At 45.5% G+C, this 23,630-nt stretch overlaps 1 protein-coding gene across 6 annotated transcripts in view; it reads right to left on the bottom strand.

The window, feature by feature from the left end:
• Positions 1–3,565: 3,565 nt before the first annotated feature.
• Positions 3,566–23,630, bottom strand: part of LOC141100336 (cAMP-dependent protein kinase catalytic subunit alpha) — a 44,228-nt gene continuing 24,163 nt past the window's right edge. For 5 of the 6 annotated variants that reach the window (XM_073588742.1, XM_073588743.1, XM_073588741.1 and 2 more), the window contains 9 exons: positions 17,624–17,685; positions 16,212–16,340; positions 15,434–15,532; positions 13,767–13,849; positions 13,542–13,668; positions 12,899–12,994; positions 9,550–9,672; positions 6,232–6,396; positions 3,566–5,992 (listed from right to left, as the gene is read on the bottom strand). In XM_073588742.1, the coding sequence (XP_073444843.1) occupies positions 5,867–5,992; positions 6,232–6,396; positions 9,550–9,672; positions 12,899–12,994; positions 13,542–13,668; positions 13,767–13,849; positions 15,434–15,532; positions 16,212–16,340; positions 17,624–17,685 (1,010 nt within the window). In that variant the 3' untranslated portion in view covers positions 3,566–5,866. Of the gene's footprint in view, positions 5,993–6,231; positions 6,397–9,549; positions 9,673–12,898; positions 12,995–13,541; positions 13,669–13,766; positions 13,850–15,433; positions 15,533–16,211; positions 16,341–17,623; positions 17,686–17,768; positions 17,938–23,630 lie in introns of those variants that run through there. The other variant, XM_073588744.1, reaches the window with a different exon arrangement.

Here is a 23,630-nt window from a genome sequence, read left to right as displayed (position 1 = left end):
TGGTCCCAAAATCTCTATGTTTTGTTCCCTGAGCCATTTAGTTATCACCTTTGCTTTATGGCAAGGTGCTCCATCATGTTGAAAAAGGCATTGTTGATCGCCAAACTGCTCTTGGACGGTTGGGAGAAGTTGCTCTTGGAGGACATTCTGGTACCATTCTTTATTTCTTTATTCATGGCTGTGTTTTTAGGCAAGACTGAGAGAGAGCCCATTCCCTTGGCTGAGAAGCCACCCCACACATGAATGGTTTCAGGATGCTTGACAGTTGGCATGAGACAAGACTGGTGGTAGCGCTCACCTAGTCTTCTCCGAATAAGCAGTTTTCCAGATGTCCCAAACAATCGAAAAGGGGATTCATCAGAGAAAATGACTTTACCCCAGTCCTCAGCAGTCCACTCCCTGTACCTCTTGCAGAATATCAGTCTGTCCATGATGTTTTTTCTGGAGAGAAGTGGCTTCTTTGCTGCCCTCCTTGAGACCAGGCCTTGCTCCAAGAGTCTCCGCCTCACAGTGCGTGCAGATGCACTCACACCTGCCTGCTGCCATTCCTGAGCAAGCTCTGCACTGCTGGTAGCCTGATCTCGCAGCTGAAACACTTTTAAGAGACGGTCCTGGCGCTTGTTGGTCTTTCTTGGGCGCCCTGGAGCCTTTTTGGCAAAAAGGGAACCTCTCTCCTTGAAGTTCTTGATGATGCGATAGATTGTTGACTGAGGAGCAATCTTTCTAGCTGCGATACTCTTCCCTGTTAGGCCATTTTTGTGCAGTGCAATGATGACTGCACGTGTTTCTTTAGAGATAACCATGGTTAACAGAAGAGAAACAATGATGCCAAGCACCAGCCTCCTTTTAAAGTGTCCAGTGGTGTCATTCTTACTTAATCATGACAGATTGATCTCCAGCCCTGTCCTCATCAACACCCACACCTGTGTTAATGGAGCAATCACTGAAACGATGTTAGCTGGTCCTTTTAAGGCAGGGCTGCAATGATGTTGAAATGTGTTTTGGGGGATAAAGTTAATTTTCTAGGCAAATATTGACTTTGCAAGTAATTGCTGTTAAGCTGATCACTCTTTATAACATTCTGGAGTATATGCAAATTGCCATTAGAAAAAATGAAGCAGTAGACTTTGTAAAAATTAATATTTGTGTCATTCTCAAAACTTTTGGCCATGACTGTAGTGTTTTGCATGCCACTCTTGATGAAGAGTGTGCTGGAGTAAGATGCGACAAATTCATTACAAAGGCGAACATCCCTTAATACAGAGTTTTTCAACTCCAGTCCTCAAAAGCCACCAACAGGTCAAGTTTTCAGGATATCCTTAGTATTGCACAGGTGAGAATTTCATCACCTGCTCAAACGTTAATTCCATCACCTGTACAATACTAAGGAAATCCTGAAAACATCACCTGTTGGTGGCTCTTGAGAACTGGAGTTGAGAAACATTGCATTAATGAATTTTGGACATCTTTCAGCTGATGTGCACCACCACATCAAAAGTCCAGTCAAGGACTGATGAAAATAAAAGGCCATCATTTCTGCCACTTTTGTGCAAGAAATTATGATGACTTTATACCCCTCCTGGAGAATACCTGCCATTTATCAAAAAGACAATAAGAGTTGGCTGAAAACCGCCAAAAGTCACACCACTTGTACAAAATTTGACATTTCAAATAGTCTTGCACCAGAATTCAAGCAAAAACTGATAAATTGGAACCCCTCAGGGTCTATAAACTGACACAAGTGGATTAGGCCAAGTTCACCTTGCGTTTTAGTGTATAGTCAGTGGCTCCTCCAGGCTTACATCTGAAGCCCTGGAAAAACGGGATTCGGACGTTTGTTCTGATGAACCATCAACTTTAAAAGGGGTACCTCCCATCGCCAAGATCCTATCCTAATATGTAGTAGGTGTAATAGTCATACTAACAAATACCTCAAAATTAGAAATAGTAGTATAGTTCTCCTGATCACCTTTTTCTCTTACCTCATGTGCAGGGCATTGCAGTATGTCCAACAGACCACACAGTGACTTCATCGCCATCTTTAAAGTCAATGGATCATCAGCACACACGTCCAAGTCCAGTTTTCCAGCGACTTTGGATGTGTGTCTTGCAAAGCCACTGACTGTAGGCTAAAACGTGATGTGAACATACCTTTAGACATCATTAAATATGCTGTGACACAAGCACAACCATTTATAAATCCCGAGTACATTCACCTTTATGCTATGTGCCCACGTAGCGTTTTAAACCGGACACTCAAAACCGGACTCCTTCCCAGAAAACGCGCGATTTTGCCACGATTTTCGCGTGCGAAATTCAAGCACTTTCCAAGCGATTCGAAGCATCGCTTGGAAAGTGATTGACAGGTTGGTCACACTCATCATAGTGTTTGACAAGTGTGACCAGCTTTTTACTATCGAGGCCGCCTATGCGGCCTCAATAGTAAAAGATAGAATGTTAAAAATGATAAAAAAAATTAAAAAAAAAAATCGGGGTATATTTACCTTCCGACGTCCCGCGCAGCCTCAGCGACGCTCCCGTTCCCAGCGATGCCTTGCAAGACCTGTGATGACATTGATCTCGCGTTGCTATAGTGATCTCACAAGACCGCTAGAGTAACGCGAGACTACGTCATTACAGGACCTTGCCGCAAGGCATTACTGGTAACGCTGAGGCGCGGGACGTCGGCAGGTAAATATACCCCGATTTTTTATTTTTTATTCTTTTTTTTACAGGGGTATGGTACCCAGGGCCTGGAAGACAGTCTCCTCTCCTCCACACCGTGGGTACCAACCGCACATGAGACGCTTAACTTCCCGCATGGTGGGCATAGCCACATGCAGGAAGTAAGCGATTCTCATGCATTCCTATGGGTGCGGAATCGCGGCAATTCTTTGCGATTCCGCAAAAAGAATGAGCATGCTGCGATTTTTTCCGCGATGCGATTCCACCGTGGAAAAAAGCGCAGCATTAGCACAGCATGTGCGGAATACCATAGGAATGCATGGGGTGCGTTCTGTACGAGTTTTTTTAAACGTTTTCGCGCCGAAAATCACGGCAAAAACGCTTAAAAATCGCATCGTGGGCACTGGGCACACAGTCTTAAAGTGTTCTCGCAACATTTCCATGCACCGCAGCATTTACCTACCGTATATCTGCAGGAACTTGCGCCCTTTGCACGCGCTGATCTACCCGCTTCATAAAAAGAATGCCAATATTACAGTAAAGTCTGCAGATTACATAAGAGTGAATCCATCCCCCCAGTACAGAAAATACCTGCACAATCCATGTGGTAATGCAACACTCTTCAATCAGGACTCCCCCTTGTGGCCATCTATAAAAAACAGTGACGCCTTGAAATGCAATTTTCCGTTAACCTGCACCACTGAGAATCTTGGAAATGAAAAGCAAATAACTCATTTATTCAATGCACTCACCCCCCCCAACACACATAACAAAAAAAAAGTTAATTTATGCATTTCTGTACGTTTCTTCTAAAATCTTGTCTAAAGTAAACTTTTAATCCCAGAATAAAATGCAAAAAAAAAAATATATAATAATAATATCAGATAATCTAGCACTTCATTTATTACAACACAAACTGCAGGGAAGGAAGAAAAAAAAAAAAAAAACACATGGAAATTAATTTTACCATTAAAAAACACACCCCCCCCCTTTTTTTTTTTTTTAAACAAAACTTTATTGGTAATTTTGTCTCAAATGTTTACAGTATAACACATGTAAGAAGTGAATGTGTGTGTGTATATATATATATATATTTATATATATATAGAATTTATTTAAGTGAAAACGCAATAGAAATTCACAGATCTGCCCCCAAATTATCCCACTTCCCTCACCATCAATAACTGTTCAAAAGCCAAACCCCCCCCATTCATTTGCCATATAATGTAACAGGTTGAAAAAAGAGCGGCCCATCATTTAGGTCTCAACTACCTTCATGCTGGATAATAATAATAATTAAAAAAAATAAATAAATAAAACGTTGTACCTCCGACCTGTGTGGCAACTAGCAGTACGCTGCCCCAGAACCTTAGTTCAGTCTAGTGGCCATGAAAAAGCTGGAGGTGATTCATGGAACACATCAAGATTTGCCATTTATCAATCTTAACGCTCACAACCAAGCAGATTTCCAGCACTAGGGTCCCAAAGTCGTCCAAATCTGAACCCTTTCCCTTTACGCCTATTTAAAGGAACTGCACAGGACAGGAAAACATGCCTGCTTTTGTCCTAGAAACCAAGCCACAACTATTCATGGAATAAGCCCAATATTACAGCACTACTTCGCTCAAGTATGAGACATTACTTGTCAACCATGGTGCTCATGGGAGAAGTCAGCCAAGTGTCCCACCTTCCTACAACGACAGCCAACATCTATTTGGAAGGTGACAACTTCCATGAAGGATCTATCGTCCTGTAATCAACTCCCCAGGCCGCAAGTCCACATTTTTTAGAGCTGTTCCACAGATGAACAAGATATAAAATAAATACATATATTGTAATCTCACTAAAAAAGGTGACCTACACATGTCAAACATGTAACTATGCCAACTACATTATTATGGGTAATATCCAAGACTGTACCACAAGTACGGGATGGGCTAATGGGACCTTCACAAAGTGTCCACTCAAGACGTAGTTCACTTAATTCTTGGCCTAACACTGATAGTAAAGAGTAATCGGCAATTGTGCTTAGGCCTTGCGCACACTTGAAGATGCATTGGTCTTAATGTTATACCAATAATGCACCACGGCCCATGGACTAGTGGAGCCTAACAAAAGCCAATGACATGAAATTCATCATGTAATAATTATCAAATATCTCAATCCCTGTGTAAATTGTAAGCAAGTCATCAAGATAGTCAAGAACCAGAGAGCTCATGCCTACAACAACACCTTATCGCCTAAAGCCCAAGGTCATGGAAGCAGGTTATTCCTGTGTCATGTAGATTGCTCACTAAACCGATGAAAAAAGGCCTTTTTGACGACTAAATCCCCAAACCATACTTACGACTATCCTCATTATAAAAGAAAAAAAAACAAACAAACCAAAAAAAAAAAAAACACTTCATAGTCACCAGTAAAGCTCATGAGAAGTTCCTATCCTCCACTCCTCCTTCCACAAAAAGTTAGTAGGCAGCCAAAAGAGATATGATTGGACCTACTAGAAGAAGGTTATGGCTTCAATGATGGGAGAAGGGGGTTAACCCAGAGGCAAAAATGTGGGTACGTGGACTAAACTGTGTGATGTGGGGGATGGAGGTGTTTGGGTAGGGGTAAAAACTGGCACTTCAGTTTAAAAGTCATTCTAGGACAAGGAAAGCAGGGCAACAGGACAGTGATTGGCAGGGAAGAGAATTCAGATTAAAACAGTTCAATATTTATAAACTATGTAAACTAAATGATTAAAAACCAGTAGCCAAGCTCTTCGGATGAAAATGGTTAAAAAAAACAAAACAAAAAACAAACAAAAAGTAACATAGGCCACATCCTGAAGAATATAGGCCCTGCCCCTAAGGTTCTGACTCCACCCTAGAGGAACCAGTCACATTTAAATAACTTTCTTGGCCCCTCTGATCTGTCAACGAGAGAAGCAGAAGTGTGAGGGAAGTGGGGATGACAGAGACTGAGGAAAATTCTCCAGGACCAATCGAAACCAGCACCACCAGATCCAGGATATAATAAGATGGCCGCCAAATCGATTCTGCACCACTAATAAAAGCTAGAGAGGTGGGAAGTGTGAAAGGGAGGGAGAAGTTTGTGTGCCGGTCAGCGGCGTTCTCTCCATCGGTCTCGCTTGATCTCAGGAGGTCTTGGATAATGGTTCCTCCTCTCAATGCGCTCTTCAGAACTCAGAGAATTCTTTGGCGCACTTATCTGTAATGGAGACTCTGATTTCCTCCTCTTCATAATCATCAAAATTACTGGTGTCACCTGGGCCCTTGCACTTGGGTATGAATGGAGCCTCCACCTACAACGCAAGAATTGGACTGGTGAAAAATGAGAAAGGACAATAATGTATTCTACATTCAAAGGATGGCAGAGATATGAATGAAAAGGAATCTCAAAACCAAGCTTTTTTTGACAAAGTTTTTTCCTGGAAATCTTATTTAGTAGAGGAACTTCTCCTGGTGGCTTTCTACCTGCTGGTTCCATGGTTGTCCCCATATTGAAATGCATCAATAAACCAATCATAGTGAAGGTTAGTACCTTCTTCTGATAGACAGCTATCCAATCGGTGGTGCTGAACCATTTATGACCTTTGATGTCTGTCACTCCATTCTTTAGGTTCCCAAATCTCTTGGTAAGGTCAACCTGCAAGAGGTTTCTGAGAAGATCCTTCAAATCAGAACTGAAGTGTGAAGGGAAACGAACCTACAAACATGAAATTATCAGAAGAAAAAAGTTACAATTCGATGTAACACATCTACAAAAGCTGTAAAATGTGATATTCGAAGCGATTTTATTTCAGCTCGTCATTTTCAATCTTTTTTTTTTTGGACTGCTTGACAATTTAGCACAAACTCTACGTTATCATAACATGCAATGGTTGATTATATCCAGTACGATGGCCCCTATATACACACACAAGAGGACACCATGGCATATTTTTAAACTGACAAATGAGAACATTCTTTCAATAAGTTTGTAGAAAAAAAAAAATATATTAAGCTGAATTTCCTAAAGTAATTTTATTGCTTTCCACACTGGCTTTGAAGAGTATCTTATTGAAGCGTATTTTTGCAGCCTTTTGAGGAGACAGATCCTAGTATGAAAAGATTCAATCAGGATCCGCTTCAAAAGATGTATTTTTAAACTTCATGAAAAAGAAAAGGCTCAAAAAACAAACATCTCATGAGCAGCAAAAGTGGATTTTCTCCAAAACACTTGCTAAATTCTTCCTACTCCGTCTTAGAGGAGGATTTTGTTGCTGTTAAAAAAAAACTCTCCAAAAACCTGAGAACTTAACGGTAAGACCTAAAAGGCCCACATGTACGTCTCCGTTAGGGAAGAGTCAGACCGCCGTATACAGGGCTGGTCACCATTATTGGCACCCCTTCATTTTTTCTCATAGACTGGGGCATTTCCACTTATTTCTGAATACATTGTACAAAGTTCTATCCTCGGGATCTTTTAAATAGTGGTCCAAAGAAATGCAACAATAAAACATTGTTTTTCAACTTACATGTTGCAATTTCAAAGAAGAATCAGAATAAACAGTATGTGCAGCAAAAAAGGCACCCCTAATTAATATTTAGCTGCACACCCTTTGGCATTGATGACAGCCTCCAAATGTTTCTTGTAGCCATCAATAAGCTTCTTGCACTTCTCAGCTGGTATTTTCTCCCACTCTTCCTTTGCAGTTTGGTTCAAGCTCTTGAATGTTTGCAGAGTCGTTTTTCCCAATGGCAGATTTCAGCTCACCCCAAAGATTTTCAATGGGATTGAGGTCAGGACTCATTGCTGGCCATTTTGAAAAACAGTCCCATTTTTTATTTTTTAACCATTCCTACGTACTGGATGTATGCTTTTGGTCATTATCTTGCTGGAGGACCCATTATCTGCAACTCAATCCAAATTTTCTTACACTGGGCAGGACATTGGGCTCTAAAATCTCTTGATAATTCTCCAATTTCATGACTCTTGTGATACGGTCAAGGCCTCCAGGACCAGGTGCAGCAAAGCAACCCCACAGCATTACGGAAACTCCACCATACTAGGGTGAAGTATTATGGAACCTTCAATAGGGTGTTCTTTTCCTTGTAAGCTTCATTGTGCTGTCTGGAAACAAACTGTTGCTTTGCATTGCCAAAAAGCTCTATTTTGGTTTCATCTGTCCACAGAACATTTATTCAGAAGGATTGTGGTTTGACAAGGTACTCTTTGGCAAAGATCAGTCGTTCCTTTTTATGTCTTTCTTCAGCCATGGTTTCTTCCTTGACCTTCGCCCATAAAGCTCTGCTTGGTTAAGCGTGCGGTGTATGGTTCTTGTTGAAACCATGACCCCAGACTGTTAGAGGTTGGCCTTCAGGTCTTTGGATGTTTGACGTGACGTTTTTTTTCCACCATTCGCACCAACCTTCGATGACATCTCTTGGCAATTTTCCTCTTAACCCCGTGTTCAGGGAGGTTCTTGACAGTTCCATGCTTGGCAATCTTCTTAATAACACTGCATACTGATGTAACTGGGATACCAAGGTCTTTGGAGATGGCCTTATACCCTCTAGAAGTTTTTCGTTTGCTAATAGTAGTAGTTCTGATGTCCTCAGATTCAAATCTCGGCAACGAGATCTCGTCCCCCGAGACGAGATCTGAACCTGCGCATGCGCCGTCCCCGGACCGGCGGCCATCTTTCCGGCGTCCATGCTCCCGGAGGCCACCGCAACATGGCGGTGGCCAGCAAGGGAAGTGCGGGGGACTCCGGGCTTGGAGGAAATGCCAGCGGAGCCGCTGCCCCTGCACTGGAGCACAGAGAGCCGCCACCCCTGCACCGGAGCACAGCCCACTGCCACCACCGCACTACAGAGCCCCGCGGCACCCGCACCAACCTCAGAGGTAGGAACATTGCGACCATAAGACGCACCCTCCACTTTCCCCAAAAATTTTTGGGGAAAAAAGTGCGTCTTATGGTCCGAAAAATACGGTATATGCCATCGCGCATAGATCAGAAGAGAGCAGACGGCCAGTTTGAGCATTGCGTTGGGATCCTCGCCCGAATTATGAGGCCGTCTGACTATTTACCTAGTAAGATTTCTGGTTATCCCAAGTGGAGCTATAAAGCTATATGCACATTGAGGGGTTTTTTTTGCAGAAATTTAAGAGTTGAAACTGAGCAAAAACAAAGTTTTTTGATAAGAATTAATTTTCTTGTGAAGTATCTGGCGTTTTTGCTCCAAAAACGCAGTAAAAAGGACTGTTTGTGCACATACCCTAACAGTAAAAGGAACTATGTACACAAGAGTCTCCAAGTCGAGCTTTTCTGTGTATGTAGGAGTTAAGAGAGATGGCTTTTTGGCTTAATGAAGGTTTGGCAGACAGCTATCTAATGTGTATGGGGGCCTTAAGGCAGCTCAGTCTCTCTCAGGAAATCCCAAAATAATTAAAGGTGCCAAAAAGAAAGGCTATGTGAACAGTTTTTGAAGCAACAAGTTTTCTGATGGAAACCACTTCAGGAACTGCCCTCACTGAGGGGAGCGTTCAGAGGATTTTTGACGTCTAAGTGGACAGCGTTTTGACTTAATGAGGTTCCACCAGAAGCCCTTCAAAGAAGTGACATGCACATTTTTCACTCCAACTAGGAATTTTCAAAACTTGAAGTGGGAAAAAAAAAGCTCAAAAGACTGAATATACGAACAGCAAAGTGGACACAATCAGATGGGACAACCAGCTAACTTAGCTTAGAAAGGTTGACTTTTAAAAATAAAATTAAAGAAAGAGAAGAAAGTACAATGGACTCCAGTTAGTTAATATATCCTAATCTAGCAGTACTCTAGTCAGTGAAACAACGAGATCAAAGAGGACACTAACCTTGCCAGATACGATCTTTTCATAGATCTGAATTGGCTGGTCAGCAAAGAACGGAGGATAGCCTGCAGCCATTTCATAAATGAGGACTCCAAGGGCCCACCAATCCACGGCTTTATTATACCCCTATGAAAAATGGAAGAGAAGAATTATTTCATGTTTTTGCTTACGTGCTTCACAACTTAACAGGAATTGACCATATTAGTGGTGCCTTGCACTTTTTATTCCTTGGATGGACGAAGGTGGACTTAAATCCCTAGGGCTATGTTCACATGGAGTTTCGGCCGACAGACAGTGGTTCCAGTTGGGGCTTATGTCTGAAATTTTAACACTGCGCATTCCAATTCACCAAACAATTTTGCCCCTATCTACATAATGGAGAAAAAGTGTGTGCGTATCAAGCCCCGCCCCTCATTATGATGTCATAATGGTTGTCATGGCGACGCTGATGTCATCATAGGTTGCAAGCCCTGCCGCTCATTATGATGTCATAATGGTTGACTATGGGATGGAGGATGTGTGATGGGTATATGGGCATGGGACTATGGGATGGAGGATATGTATGATGGGTATATGGGCACGGGACTATGGGATGGAGGATATGTATGATGGGTACATGGGCATGGGACTATGAGATGGAGGGATATGTATGATGGGTATATGGGCACTCGACTATGGGATGGAAGATATGTATGATGGGTATATGGGCACGGGACTATGGGATGGAGGATATGTATGAAGGGTATATGGGCATGGGACTATGGGATGGAGGATATATATGATGGGTATATGGGCACGGGACTATGGGATGGAGGATAATTATAATTTGTTATAACTAACCACAGTTAGTTACTATGCCCGGGCAGCGCCGGGCTCTTCTGCTAGTCTTTAATAATTCTGAAGGTGACATTGCTCTGCTGTACGCCATTTTAGATAGCATCTGGCTACTTGAAGCAGGCACCAAAACGTGGTTGACTGCACTTTGGCTCCACAGCTTCAAATAGAACACTGCCAACAATTATGTCCGACAAAGCATATATTGACTTTGCCTCATTACAGTCAATCGTCCCACCATCACAAATGTCTGAATCCTGCTTTTCCAGGGCTTCAGATGTAATCCCCGATGGAGCCACTGACAGCAGACCAAGACATTATGTGAACATAGACTAAGACAGCAGCCTCCACACTACATAGGGAACTAACTTATAGGTTCTGTGTTCCGACTCATCAATTTCAATGACACCGACTCAGACTCCACACCCCTGGCACTGCTAACCGAGGGTCTTCGGTGTGCTCGAAAAATATGTACAAGTCCCAGCAGCTGCGTGTCGCACGGCTGTTTGACAGCTGCAACACATGCAGGGATTGCCTAACAGCCGTGAGATATGCAGCCGCGAGGACTCGAACACGTCTCTTCAGCATCCTCGAAAAATATGTTCGAGTCCCAGTGGATGCATTAGGCAATCCCTGCATGTGTTGCGGCTGTCTAAGAACTTCAAGACATGCAGCCGCATGGACTCGAACATATTTTTCGAGCATGTGGAAGAGACTCTTAGCACATGAGCATACTCCGATAACACCTCATCAGAGAACGTTCACTCATCATTATTTCCTACCATTTGCCCAGGAGCTATAACATTTTTCATTTTTTACAATGATATTGGGGCTTCTTTTTGTCCCCCCAAGCTAGTAGTCTTGAATGACACTATTCACTTGACCATATAATGCACTGAAATATGGGAAACGAATTGCCAGTGGGTGGAAAAAAAAAAACAAAAAAAAAAACGCAGCAATACCGTCATTATTTTTGAGGTTTTGATATTACGGCATTCATTGTGCAGTAAACATTAAGTGGGAACATGATTTTTCATTTCAGCATGCTTATATAGCGTTAGAATATTTGTAAACTTTTCTTATTTAGTCTTTTTTTTTTTTTATTTTTTTTGGCGAGCTGACATTTATTGCCACCATTTTGGGGTATATAACACATTTGAATTGCACATCCTGGGGGTAATTAAAGTGACGAGCAAAAATATAAAAAAAAAAATTAAAGAAAAAAAATGCAAAGAGAGCCTATCAATTTTGGAGTTTCATTTTTTTTTATTGAACTTTACAGTATCGGCCGAAGAACTAAGACGCAATCTACCCGGCGCCGATCTCTACCAGCACAAAGCAGTCACAGACCGCTCCGGGCAGCGATTCTGCGGCTTCCACTGATGTCCCATCCAAACAGCAGCTCCTCTTCCGCTCTGTTGACGGAGAGAGGCTGCCGATGTCATATTGACCGACATCTGGCTCCCCGCAGCCTAACTGCGGGGCGCTGGCTGTTAATCAGAATGACGTTGGGAGTCCTGCGTCGTTGACAGAGAAGCACAGAAGATTAAGAGCTGCTCTGCTGACATGGAGCAGCTGAATCAGCAGTGGTGGCCGTTCTGAGTTGGCGCCGGGTAGCAATTACCTGCCTGCTAGTTTTTAGGTACATAGTAAAATAAAAAAATATAAGATAAAAATGTCCAGGACAATCCCTTTAATAAAAATGATCCTGCTCAAGAAATCAATTACAGTATATATGACAATGGTTAGTGGAGGTTTTCATTTCTTGTTCTTTTTATATGAAGAGTCACTAAAAAAAAATGTCAATCTAATGACTGGGATCCCCATCGATCACTAGAATGGGGGGGTTGAAAGCTCTTATTCCGCCTCGTCATGGTCAAAGACTGAGCAGGGTGGAGCAGTCAAGGACTGTGAGGAGGACAGGAACAATCGGGTGCTGTACTGTCTCCCCAGCCCCATATTCATTGAACAGAGCGGCAATGACGAGCAGGGACAACAGTAATTAGACATTGACCACTCATTCTGCGGACAGGAGATTGCGCACATTTAACCCCTTGAACACAAACTACAGTATTTTGTTGGATTATAAGACGCACTTTTCCCCCCCTAAATTTGGAAGGAAAATAGGGGTGCGTTTTATAATCTGAAGATAGCTTACCGGGGGGGGGGGGGGCGGCGCTTGGTTGCAGGATGTCGGCGGCAGGAGTTGGGGAATGCTGCATGCCCCGGGCTGGGAAAAGGGAGTGCGTGGCTGTTGGCCCTAGCCTTTCAAAAGATTCCCCTTCTCACTGGTCAAGATGGTGACCTGCCTCCTGGGACCCCCAGCCCCCCCTCCCATGAAAGTGGACTAGCATTCGCACCACCAAGTTTTTTTTTTCCTATTTTCCTTCCAAAAATTTGTAGTATGTCTTATAGTTAGCAAAATACGGTAAATCTTCCAAAGCACAGACTCCACTTGCGTGTACATTTCCATACAGAAGACTAGACAATGAAACAAACTTTGAGCTCTGTTGCTCACCTTGCTAAGAATGATTTCAGGGGCCAAGTACTCAGGTGTCCCACACAAAGTCCAAGTTCTTCCCTTTACTCGCTTGGCAAAGCCAAAATCCGTCACCTGCGTAAAAAAGTCCGGAGGCAATTGAAACACAAATTCTTAACTCGTAGTTCCTAACATAGCCTCCAGGTGGCACTATGTATCTTACATGGACAGGAAGTATATACACGGAAATGCAGACAGAAAATAGTATAACCAGGCATGATCGTTATCTCGGCTCATATAATAGAAAGTAAGAGAAACTAAAAGGGGTTGTCGGGGGTCACGTGACTCCAAGTATGCATGTTGCACACTTTCGGTCACATTCTGACTAGATGTGCGCAGCCTCGCTCGAAAAAGTGTATTGAGCGAGGCCGTGCACATCTAGTCGGAATGTGGCAGAAAGATTATAAGATGCATACTTGCGGTAACATGCCCGTCCGTTATCGCCGACACCAGAGAATCCTGACTGCATGCAGTGTGCGCTCTGTGAGGGTTCAGAAGTCTGCAGTCACTCTTATTAGAAAAAGACCTGACAACTCCTTTAAAACAAGCATTATGACATACCAATATTTTTTTTTAATCAAGCGATTCCCTTCGTTAAGATGTAAAGCACAGTATGGAGTACCTGGATGTAACCTTGTTGGTCTATAAGCAGATTCTCTGGTTTCAGGTCTCTGTATATAAGATCCAGGGAGTGCAGGTATTCAAAGGTTAATACAATTTGGGATGCATAAAAGCGGGCGTGAGGTTCACTGCAAGGAGGGAAAAAAATAAAAACAGTCAGTTAACACTCAGCAAACAAAATGAGAGAAATAAGTGCACCCCCCACCCACCAAGCTCCAGACACTACCTGAAACGTCCGATCCGACGCAGGTGAGAGAACATCTCACCCCCTGCTACATACTCCATCACCATGTACAGATTCGTGTTGTCCTGAGAAGAAAAACACAAAAATTTAAAATGACAGCAAAATATCATATCATACTCGCATAAGATGGCCTAAAAGAGGTTAGTGAGGTAGACTAACAGTACTGTACAGGAGAGAGGGACAGAGGCGCAGGCGGGCGGAGGGCGCGACAGAGGCGCAGGCGGGCGGAGGGCGCGACAGAGGCGCAGGCGGGCGGAGGGCGCGACAGAGGCGCAGGCGGGCGGAGGGCGCGACAGAGGCGCAGGCGGGCGGAGGGCGCGACAGAGGCGCAGGCGGGCGGAGGGCGCGACAGAGGCGCAGGCGGGCGGAGGGCGCGACAGAGGCGCGGAGGGCGCGACAGAGGCGCGGAGGGCGCGACAGAGGCGCGGAGGGCGCGACAGAGGCGCGGAGGGCGCGACAGAGGCGCGGAGGGCGCGACAGAGGCGCGGAGGGCGCGACAGAGGCGCGGAGGGCGCGACAGAGGCGCGGAGGGCGCGACAGAGGGGCGGAGGGCGCGACAGAGGGGCGGAGGGCGCGACAGAGGGGCGGAGGGCGCGACAGAGGGGCGGAGGGCGCGACAGAGGGGCGGAGGGCGCGACAGAGGGGCGGAGGGCGCGACAGAGGGGCGGAGGGCGCGACAGAGGGGCGGAGGGCGCGACAGAGGGGCGGAGGGCGCGACAGAGGGGCGGTGGGCGCGACAGAGGGGCGGAGGGCGCGACAGAGGGGCGGAGGGCGCGACAGAGGGGCGGAGGGCGCGACAGAGGGGCGGAGGGCGCGACAGAGGGGCGGAGGGCGCGACAGAGGGGCGGAGGGCGCGACAGAGGGGCGGAGGGCGCGACAGAGGGGCGGAGGGCGCGACAGAGGGGCGGAGGGCGCGACAGAGGGGCGGAGGGCGCGACAGAGGGGCGGAGGGCGCGACAGGCGGGCGGAGGGCGCGACAGGCGGGCGGAGGGCGCGACAGGCGGGCGGAGGGCGCGACAGGCGGGCGGAGGGCGCGACAGGCGGGCGGAGGGCGCGACAGGCGCGCAGGCGGGCGGAGGGCGCGACAGAGGCGCAGGCGGGCGGAGGGCGCGACAGAGGCGCAGGCGGGCGGAGGGCGCGACAGAGGCGCAGGCGGGCGGAGGGCGCGACAGAGGCGCAGGCGGGCGGAGGGCGCGACAGAGGCGCAGGCGGGCGGAGGGCGCGACAGAGGCGCAGGCGGGCGGAGGGCGCGACAGAGGCGCAGGCGGGCGGAGGGCGCGACAGAGGCGCAGGCGGGCGGAGGGCGCGACAGAGGCGCAGGCGGGCGGAGGGCGCGACAGAGGCGCAGGCGGGCGGAGGGCACGACAGAGGCGCAGGCGGGCGGAGGGCGCGACAGAGGCGCAGGCGGGCGGAGGGCGCGACAGAGGCGCAGGCGGGCGGAGGGCGCGACAGAGGCGCAGGCGGGCGGAGGGCGCGACAGAGGCGCAGGCGGGCGGAGGGCGCGACAGAGGCGCAGGCGGGCGGAGGGCGCGACAGAGGCGCAGGCGGGCGGAGGGCGCGACAGAGGCGCAGGCGGGCGGAGGGCGCGACAGAGGCGCAGGCGGGCGGAGGGCAGCATAAGTATAAGTTTACAAGTATATAACAATTACCTTGAATGAATACTCCAGACGCACAAGGAAAGGAAAGTTAACAGCCTGGAGGATGCGCTTCTCATTCAGCGTGTGCTCAATCTGCTTCAACTTCACGACCTGACAAAAAACAGAAGAACATTAATCCTCCTTGATGATGGGGGGCCAACACCGCTATAACACTTGGTAATAATGGGGAACCAATGAACGCCCAAATGTTCCTGGAAATAGAATATCATATCTAAAAAAGCAACAACAAAAACGCTCTCAAGTATTTTCAGGAGGAATCAATCTTAAAAAGACATTACGAGCCTCAACCAATGGAGAATCCCACTTACAATCTAGCCTTTAGGTGCAGACTGACTCGATCAAGTATAATGGGACTTTAACATCCTAGTTCCTCAAGAGACAACTACACAAACGTGCTACTTATCCCGACATGACCATACTCACACCTGGGATCTGGTCTTAAACGTATCCAGCTAGAAACAAATTAAGAAAAATAACAAAAAGTCTATTGTGGCCATGAGGTCTCCCCAAAATTCTGATTAAATTACTATCTGGTAATAACAATCCCTTAAACAAAAAAGAGGCGCCATCTACAGGGCAATTTTAATTTTGTCAATGCGTGACTAGAATAGACTCCCAGACACCAATTATATCATTATGTAACTTACTGGTTTCATGTTCTTTAGATGTGTGGACACTTTGCACATGACCTCCAAGATCTCAGTGTATACTGATGGGATGCTGCCATGTCCAGTTGGCACCATGAAGAGTATTCAGACACCACACTAACCTTCTGCTTATCCAAGATCTTCATGGCGTAGTGATGGCCGTTCTCCTTATGTCTGACGAGCATCACGCGACCAAACGAGCCTGTGCCCAGCGTCTTAATACGCTCAAACTGTTCCAGGTGAGCCGTGTTCTGTGGAGGGGGAGCAGCAGAGGTGAGGAGGCTGCAGGGCGCCATCACTAACCGTCATCACTGGTATATATCAATGTGTGGCAATTGCAACCAGACATACTGGTCAGGATGGAAATACATCGTTATCAACACTGTACCCAACCACAGTCACCCTCTTACCAACTTAGGAAAAGGGATAGACAACGTTGTGGTGCTGGCATAGCACTAACACTACATTACTAGCCCAGTTGTAGGCCTGTAACACTTTCCAAACACCATACCCTCCCTGCTCTACGCCAGCTACGCAACTCCCCAAGCGCTCTACACTAACTACCCAACACCCTGACCGCTCTATGCTAGCTACCCAACACACCAGCCGCTCTATGCTAGCTACCCAACACCCTGGCCGCTCTACGCTAGGTACCCAATATCCCGACCGCTCTACGCTAGCTACGCAGCACCCTGACCGCTCTATGCTAGCTACCCAGCACCCCGACAGCTCTACGCTAGCTACCCAGCACCCCGACCGCTCTACGCTAGCTACGCAACACCCTGAACGCACTACGCAACACCCTGACCACTCTACGCTAGCTATGCTGCATCCTGCAGTCTCAACACTAGCTATGCTGCGCCTTGCACGCTCTACAATAACCGCACTGTACCCGGTCCGCCCTCTACAGTTCAACACAGTACCCTGCTGGTTATACATTATCCACACTGTATTAATTTTTACCATGGTATTCATACTGTCCTTTACCTGTGCTACCATGTTGGCTATGACCTTACTTTACCAATGATAGCAATTTTTCCAAGTTGTACTCAGGCCCAGCTACTTCAGATCATACAGAAGAGAAAAAATGAGGATTTTCCAGCTTCCAAAAAAAATCCAATTTATTGTAGATAAAACATGAAAAAATAGACAGCAGTTCACATGGTGTGAGATAAGGCTACGCGTTTCGAACAGAACACTGTTCTTTCTCAAAGGCTTTAAGATCAGTGTTCTGTTCGAAACGCGTAGCCTTATCTCACACCATGTGAACTGCTGTCTATTTTTTCATGTTGTTTTATCTACAATAAATTGAAATTTTTTTGGAAGCTGGAAAATCCTCCTTTTTTCTCTTCATTATTATCCATGACGAATCCATGGCTTCCGTGCTTCCCCGCTCCACAGGCTATTAAGGTGAGCTGTTTTTTTTTCCCCTTCTTCAGATCACACACACTTTAGAATACCAGCGGTACCACGCTATCTGCTCCGTACCCTGTACACAGCACCATTCCTTACTGAACACTGAATGCTTCAGTACCTGAGCTGGGTTCTCCCATTTCTTCAGGAAGTCTTCTTTCGCTTTGGCCAGGAACTCTTTCACTGTAAATAGATGGGAGAGAGATCAGACGTCTGAGCGCAGTCACACACACAGTGCCCTGGCACCCACATGGTTAAAATCCTACCTGCCAGACTCATTATCCACAGATGTTCAGCCCTACAGGTAAGCAGGTGCCGTCATACACCCCGAGCACCACTACTCCCACAGACTCCTGGCTGCACATAACATGGCGGACACATGCGGGACTAGTAGCCTGCGGTCACCACAGATTCCTGCATTATTCCTCTGTTTATTCTCAGAGATGCTGGACACTGTTATAAGGACTTTGGCCTCAGCAAAGAAAAATATCAACCTGTATAACCCCAAGCAGAGGTCCCTCCACTCCCAGTTCGGCAGCTAGGACAGTGGCGCCCTCTGCAGGAGACTGTTCAAATCATCACCCTAGTTCACAAACTGATCACAGATATTCTATGATTGTTAAAGGGGTTTTCTGAAAATCACAAGTAATCCACTATTCATAAGATAGGGACATAACTTACTGATCCCGGGGGGTCCGACCACTGGGACCCCCTGAGAACAGGGTTCTTCATTGTCCTGTTTTGAATGGAGTAGAGGTGCGCATGCTCAGCCGACGCTCTATTCATTGTCTATGGCACTGCTCTACCTCATCTATGTACCCTGCCAGTTATATCACGCCCTATGAGAACCTCCTGTTCACTCCTCCATCCCCACCACACTATTCAAACTGTACCCCGGCCGCACCGCGTCCCTCGCACACTACCCCGGCCGCGCCGCATCCCTCGCACACTACCCCGGCCGCGCCGCGTCCCTCGCACACTACCCCGGCCGCCAACAATTTTAACAAAATATAGATGATAGACTTCATTTAAAGGGGGTTGTCCAGTAATAGAAAAAGGACTACCTCGATTTCCTTACCCCTTAGGAAACGTGCCCACAATCAAAAATAGCAGCATTTTAGACACAGCTCACCAGTGCTGCGTTCAAAACGCTGCGTTCTGCATTAGATGCACCCTGTATGGATTTATAGAAATCTTATGCCCATTGTGCTTCTATTTACCGCTGTGCATTGCGTGTTTATTAGCTGCGACATGTCAATTATTTGCAGAGGAGACGCAAGTGTCCGCTGCATAGTTTCACCCATAGTAATTCACTAGATGCGGTAAATTCATGTGGTTCAAAGAATACATTTTGGACGCAACGAAAATACGACGCGTCCAAAAATCTGCTATTTCCTGATCGTGGCCACATATCCTTAGAAATGGCACCACTTCAGTCTATAAGCTGTGTTGGATAGTGCAACTCTACCCTGTTCAACAGAAGGATCTAGATAAGCTTGAGCAATGGGCAGCAACTAATAGAATGGTGTTTAAACAGGCAGAAATGCAAGATTCTACATCTGGGCAAGAAAAGCGAAAATTACATCTATAGAATGGGAGGAATAGAACTAAGCAACAGCACGTGTGAAAAAGACTTGGGTATACTAATAGATCACAGACTGCACGAGTCAACAGTGTTATGCAGAAGCAAAAAAAGGCAAACCTAGTTCTGGGATGTATTAAGATAAGCATAGAGTCTAGATCACGTGAAGTAATTATCCCCTTCTACACCTCCTTGGTCAGATCTCATCTGGATTACAGTGTTCAGTTCTGGGCACCACATTTTAAAAGAAAAAAAAAAAAAGACAATGAAAAACTGGAGCAAGTTCACAGAAGAGCTACCAGGATGGTGAGCGGACTGCAAAGTATGTCCTACAAGGAACGGTTAAAGGATCTGGGAATGTTTAGCGTGCAATAAAGAAAGCTAAGAGGAGACCTAATAGCTGTCTACAAATATATGAAGGGCTGTCACAGTGTAGAGGGATCATCATTATTCTCATTGGCACATGGAAACACGCGAAGAAATGGAATGAAACTGAAAGGAAGATACAGATTAGATATTAGAAATACTTTTTGACAGTGAGGGTGATCAATGAGTGGGACAGGCTACGACAAGAGGTGGCGAGTTCTCCTTCCATTGAAGTCTTCAAACAGAAGTTGGACAGACATCTGTCTGAGATGGTTTAGTGAATCCTGCAGTGAGCAGGGGGTTGGGCACGATGACCCTGGAGATCCCTTCCAACTCTAATATTCTAGGATTCTATGAATGAGGACAAACTAATATCAGAAAAACCCATGGACAAAAGTAGTGGAGCCTTCAGGATTTTTTTTCTCCAAATCATTGGCAACCACATTAATGCAAGATACTGCTGACCAGATATTAGGACAAGTTCTACACACTGCCTCCCTTTAGGCATTTTATTTTTACAGTATACAGACCACTTTCTTATGCTGTATGATATCTGGTGCCATGTAATCATTGCTACACCTTATCAATTTTTAGAGGAATTTGCAGAATGACAGTTCCATGGCCATGTTATTGCCCTGCTATATTCACCCAGACATAATGCCAAACGGTGGTAAGATGACCAAAATCCACTACGGCAAGACAAAAATAAGTGAAAGCAGATTCTTTCAAAGTCGCCTAAAGCTAAGGCTTGACTGCTCAACCATTGTCCGAGACCATTACAACTGCCACTGGTAATGAAGTGCTGGATGAAAGGAGGGAAAATGGAAACAAACGGGTTAAACGGCACTGCTGTCGAGGGACCACATTCACCGTGGTTTGTCCTGATGAAGAAGTTGTAAACTTCATAAGTTGAAAATAAATCGCATACTTTTGGATTTCCGTCATCTCATAGTCCCTCGACAAGTTTAACCCTTGTGTTTTCGGTTTCCTTAATTTCTCCTCGTGGGTCTACAGCAGCCTAAGCCTTTTAAGTGGCTGTGTGCACACAATCCAAGCAGGTGAGCACGATTGTGCATGAAAAACCTAATTTTTACCCAGATAAGAAACTATTGCACTTTTTGTCATATCTAGTTTCCTTACTGGAGAAAATAAAAGCTCAACACACAAACCTTCAACATGGGGTTGCAAATAGCGAAAAGCTACATCCTGGCAGTGACAATGTAACATAACCGCCGGAAGACACTGTGCCATCACCACTGGAATGGCGATGGTCTCGGAAAGGAGTGTGTTTAAACTTCATTGGGGCCACTTTAGCATTTAAAAAGGCGCTGTCCGGTCTTCTGTAAACTTCTGAATCCTTATTGTACGCGCGCCGCACATAGTCAGGATTCACCGATACTGCCAGCGATAGTGGGCCGCAACGTGACCACAATTATGCGATTTACATACTTACGGCCACGTTCAGACTACTTTGCTCGGCCTTGTTCCATACAAATGAATTGAGTGAGTCCTAGCACATAGACAAAATTTTGCCATCAACACTGGAGAATCCAGATTGCGGTCGGTGTGCATACTAGATTCTGAAGTCAGCAGTTACATAGAGAAGCTGCAGACTTAACAGCAGACCGGACAACTCCATTAACTGTTGCAAATTACAGCTTTCAGCAGAATCAGCGGCATTCAGACATTGTGGGGGACTGAAGAAATTTAATTGGGCAGTACAGCAATCATTATGTGCATCATCACAACATGGATGATTGCAGGAAGAGAACATGGACACAAAACTACAGAAGTCATAGAATACAGGCTAGAGTGGAACTACATGCACAAAAAAAAAGTTTACACAACACAAACGATCGGTCGAACCATCGTTCGGCAAATAACCAACTAATACGTATGACTAGCTTAAGTCAAAAGGGGCCCACAAAGTAAAAGATCATTGCTTTGCACGAGCAAGTACAAGGATCCAAAAAGATAAAGGCATAGGCCCCAATTCTTTAAGCAGTTTATACCTGGATTATGGAGTAAAAAGGCTAGAAATGTTGCAAAATTTTTGAGCAACTGAAAACTGCACAAGATTTTTTTAGACTTTTGGCGTATTTAAGGTTGTCCCAGCCAGCTCCGCCAACTGTTTGAAAGTTGAAGGAGATTGAGAAGACACGGCATGGGTAAGCCCAGCTGAAATTCTTCTACAAACGTTTTCGGGCTCCGAATAGTTGTAAGATGTGCCACGTTCATTAAAGTTGCACACCTCTTAATGAATTTCTTACTCAAGTGCTCCCTTCATTAAGACTAGGCATTAGACTGGCATGCAAGCAATCAAGGCCATTGAGATACAGCAGGAAGCAAAGTTTTCAAGATCAAAATTAAAGGAACATTATCTACACTACTTGCATGTGGCAGGAAGTGAAAGCAGTCACCGGCTGCCACTAGATTCCTAAGGAGGCAGATGGTAAAAAAAACAAAAAAAAAAAAAAACAACCTTGAGCAACTGCGGAGACCTACAGCAAGATTAGGTGGCAGCAGACACTGAGGCTTCACTTTGGACATTAAGGCCTCCCATGATTAGTTTGCACCTTACTCAAACTTCTAAGAAAAATACCTCTACTGACCCAAAAGTTCAACAGAGTCAGCTCCAACATGCTCATACAGAAGTTTAGGAATTCTTTTCTGAGGAGCAAATGAAACAGTGAAACTTTTTTGTTCCTGTTGTTCATAAGGAGGTCTGAAGCAGAATGAAGAATATTCTGAGAACACCTTGCCTATGATTAAGCATGGAGATGGCTCGATGGTGTCTACAGTGAAGCATGGCAGTGGCTCAGTGATGACCTGTGGCTGTTCTGCTTCCTCTGACAAAAGCCTGCAACTTGTGGAGAGCAAGAGGGATTCAATCAAGTATCAAAAATTCTTAGGAGAAAACATCATAACTACTGTGAGGAATCTAAAACTCGGCATCACTGGACCTTTCAACAGGACAAGGTTCCACCAAGTTTTGGTTTCAGAAGAAGCCCTAGAAGATTCGGGAGTGGACCTCACAGTCACTTTATGCAATAGAAAATTTAGATAGGAAGAAAACAATTGTAGCAAACCCATGAATATTAGTGACCATTGCCCATGACGAATGGGCTACGATTCCTCAGGAATGCTATATGCAAGCAGTGTCTGGCTAGGTAGCACATTTGCAGCAGGTCATAATAGCAAGAGGGGATCTACTAAGTACTAAAGATGCTTGTCACAAAGTGGGTGAATAATTCTGAAACTGCAGTGGTCATTAAAGGGGCTCTCTCTCCCAAGTAAAGTACGTGTAAAAAAAAAACCAAACAACTTTGCAATTAACCTCTTATCTCTGCTCTCAAGAATTGAGGGATTTTAAATTCTCTAGTATACAGTTCATGGCCTAGCGGGCCAAATGGTCAGTGTATCCGAGGTGGCTAGTTGCACTTGCAAGCGCTTGGTTATAGATCAGTGGATTTGGCTAGCTTCAGTGTCCCTGCGCTATTCCTTTACTAGCAGAATGAATGGCACGCACAGTTCAGATGAGGGGCTCAACCATGCTGCCAGCCCGAACTGTCAAATCTCCAGGAGTGCACTGCCACTCATCAAGGCTGGGGAACAGTGCGTTCCTGAAGATTAATGATTAAACCCCATTAAAACTGTAATTTTGTGCTGAATTTGGAGAAGTCATATTTTATATTGGTTGCGTTGAGCCATTGACATTTTTCTTGGTTTATGGGTTTATTGCAGACAGCAGGAACTTTGACAATTTTGCTAATAAACCTTATTGCAATGGAGGGTGAATCATTTTGATTGCCAGTGTAGAGGGAAACCGACGTTTTCTTCTTCAAGAACATGGTGACTTAACTTTTTATGGTTTACAGTCGTCCAATTCAAAAACTTTGATGCATTTTCAAAAACTTTGATGCGCTCCTGGAAGGGTCTAATTGCCTCCACGTCTACGCCCAGCATGGGCTAAGGAGAAAAAAAGCCAGCTATCTCTACCTGAAGGCAATAAACTTGCAGAAATTCCTTGTCCAAGGTCCTACAAGGTGACACTAACAATGTGGCCGCCTAACCCCAACAACGATACACTCCATGGAGCGTGCTGACATGGGCATACAGCTCCGACAACCCTGGCCCTGTTCATACTGGCAGATGATGGCAGCACTGCATTACATAACCA

This window comes from Dendrobates tinctorius, unplaced genomic scaffold (assembly GCF_039654945.1).
Source record: "Dendrobates tinctorius isolate UK_male_01 unplaced genomic scaffold, ASM3965494v1 ptg000104l, whole genome shotgun sequence".
In the NCBI taxonomy this organism is placed as follows: domain Eukaryota; kingdom Metazoa; phylum Chordata; class Amphibia; order Anura; family Dendrobatidae; genus Dendrobates; species Dendrobates tinctorius.
The sequence above is the reverse complement of the archived record's forward strand: the minus strand, read 5'-3'. Positions and strand labels throughout refer to the sequence as shown.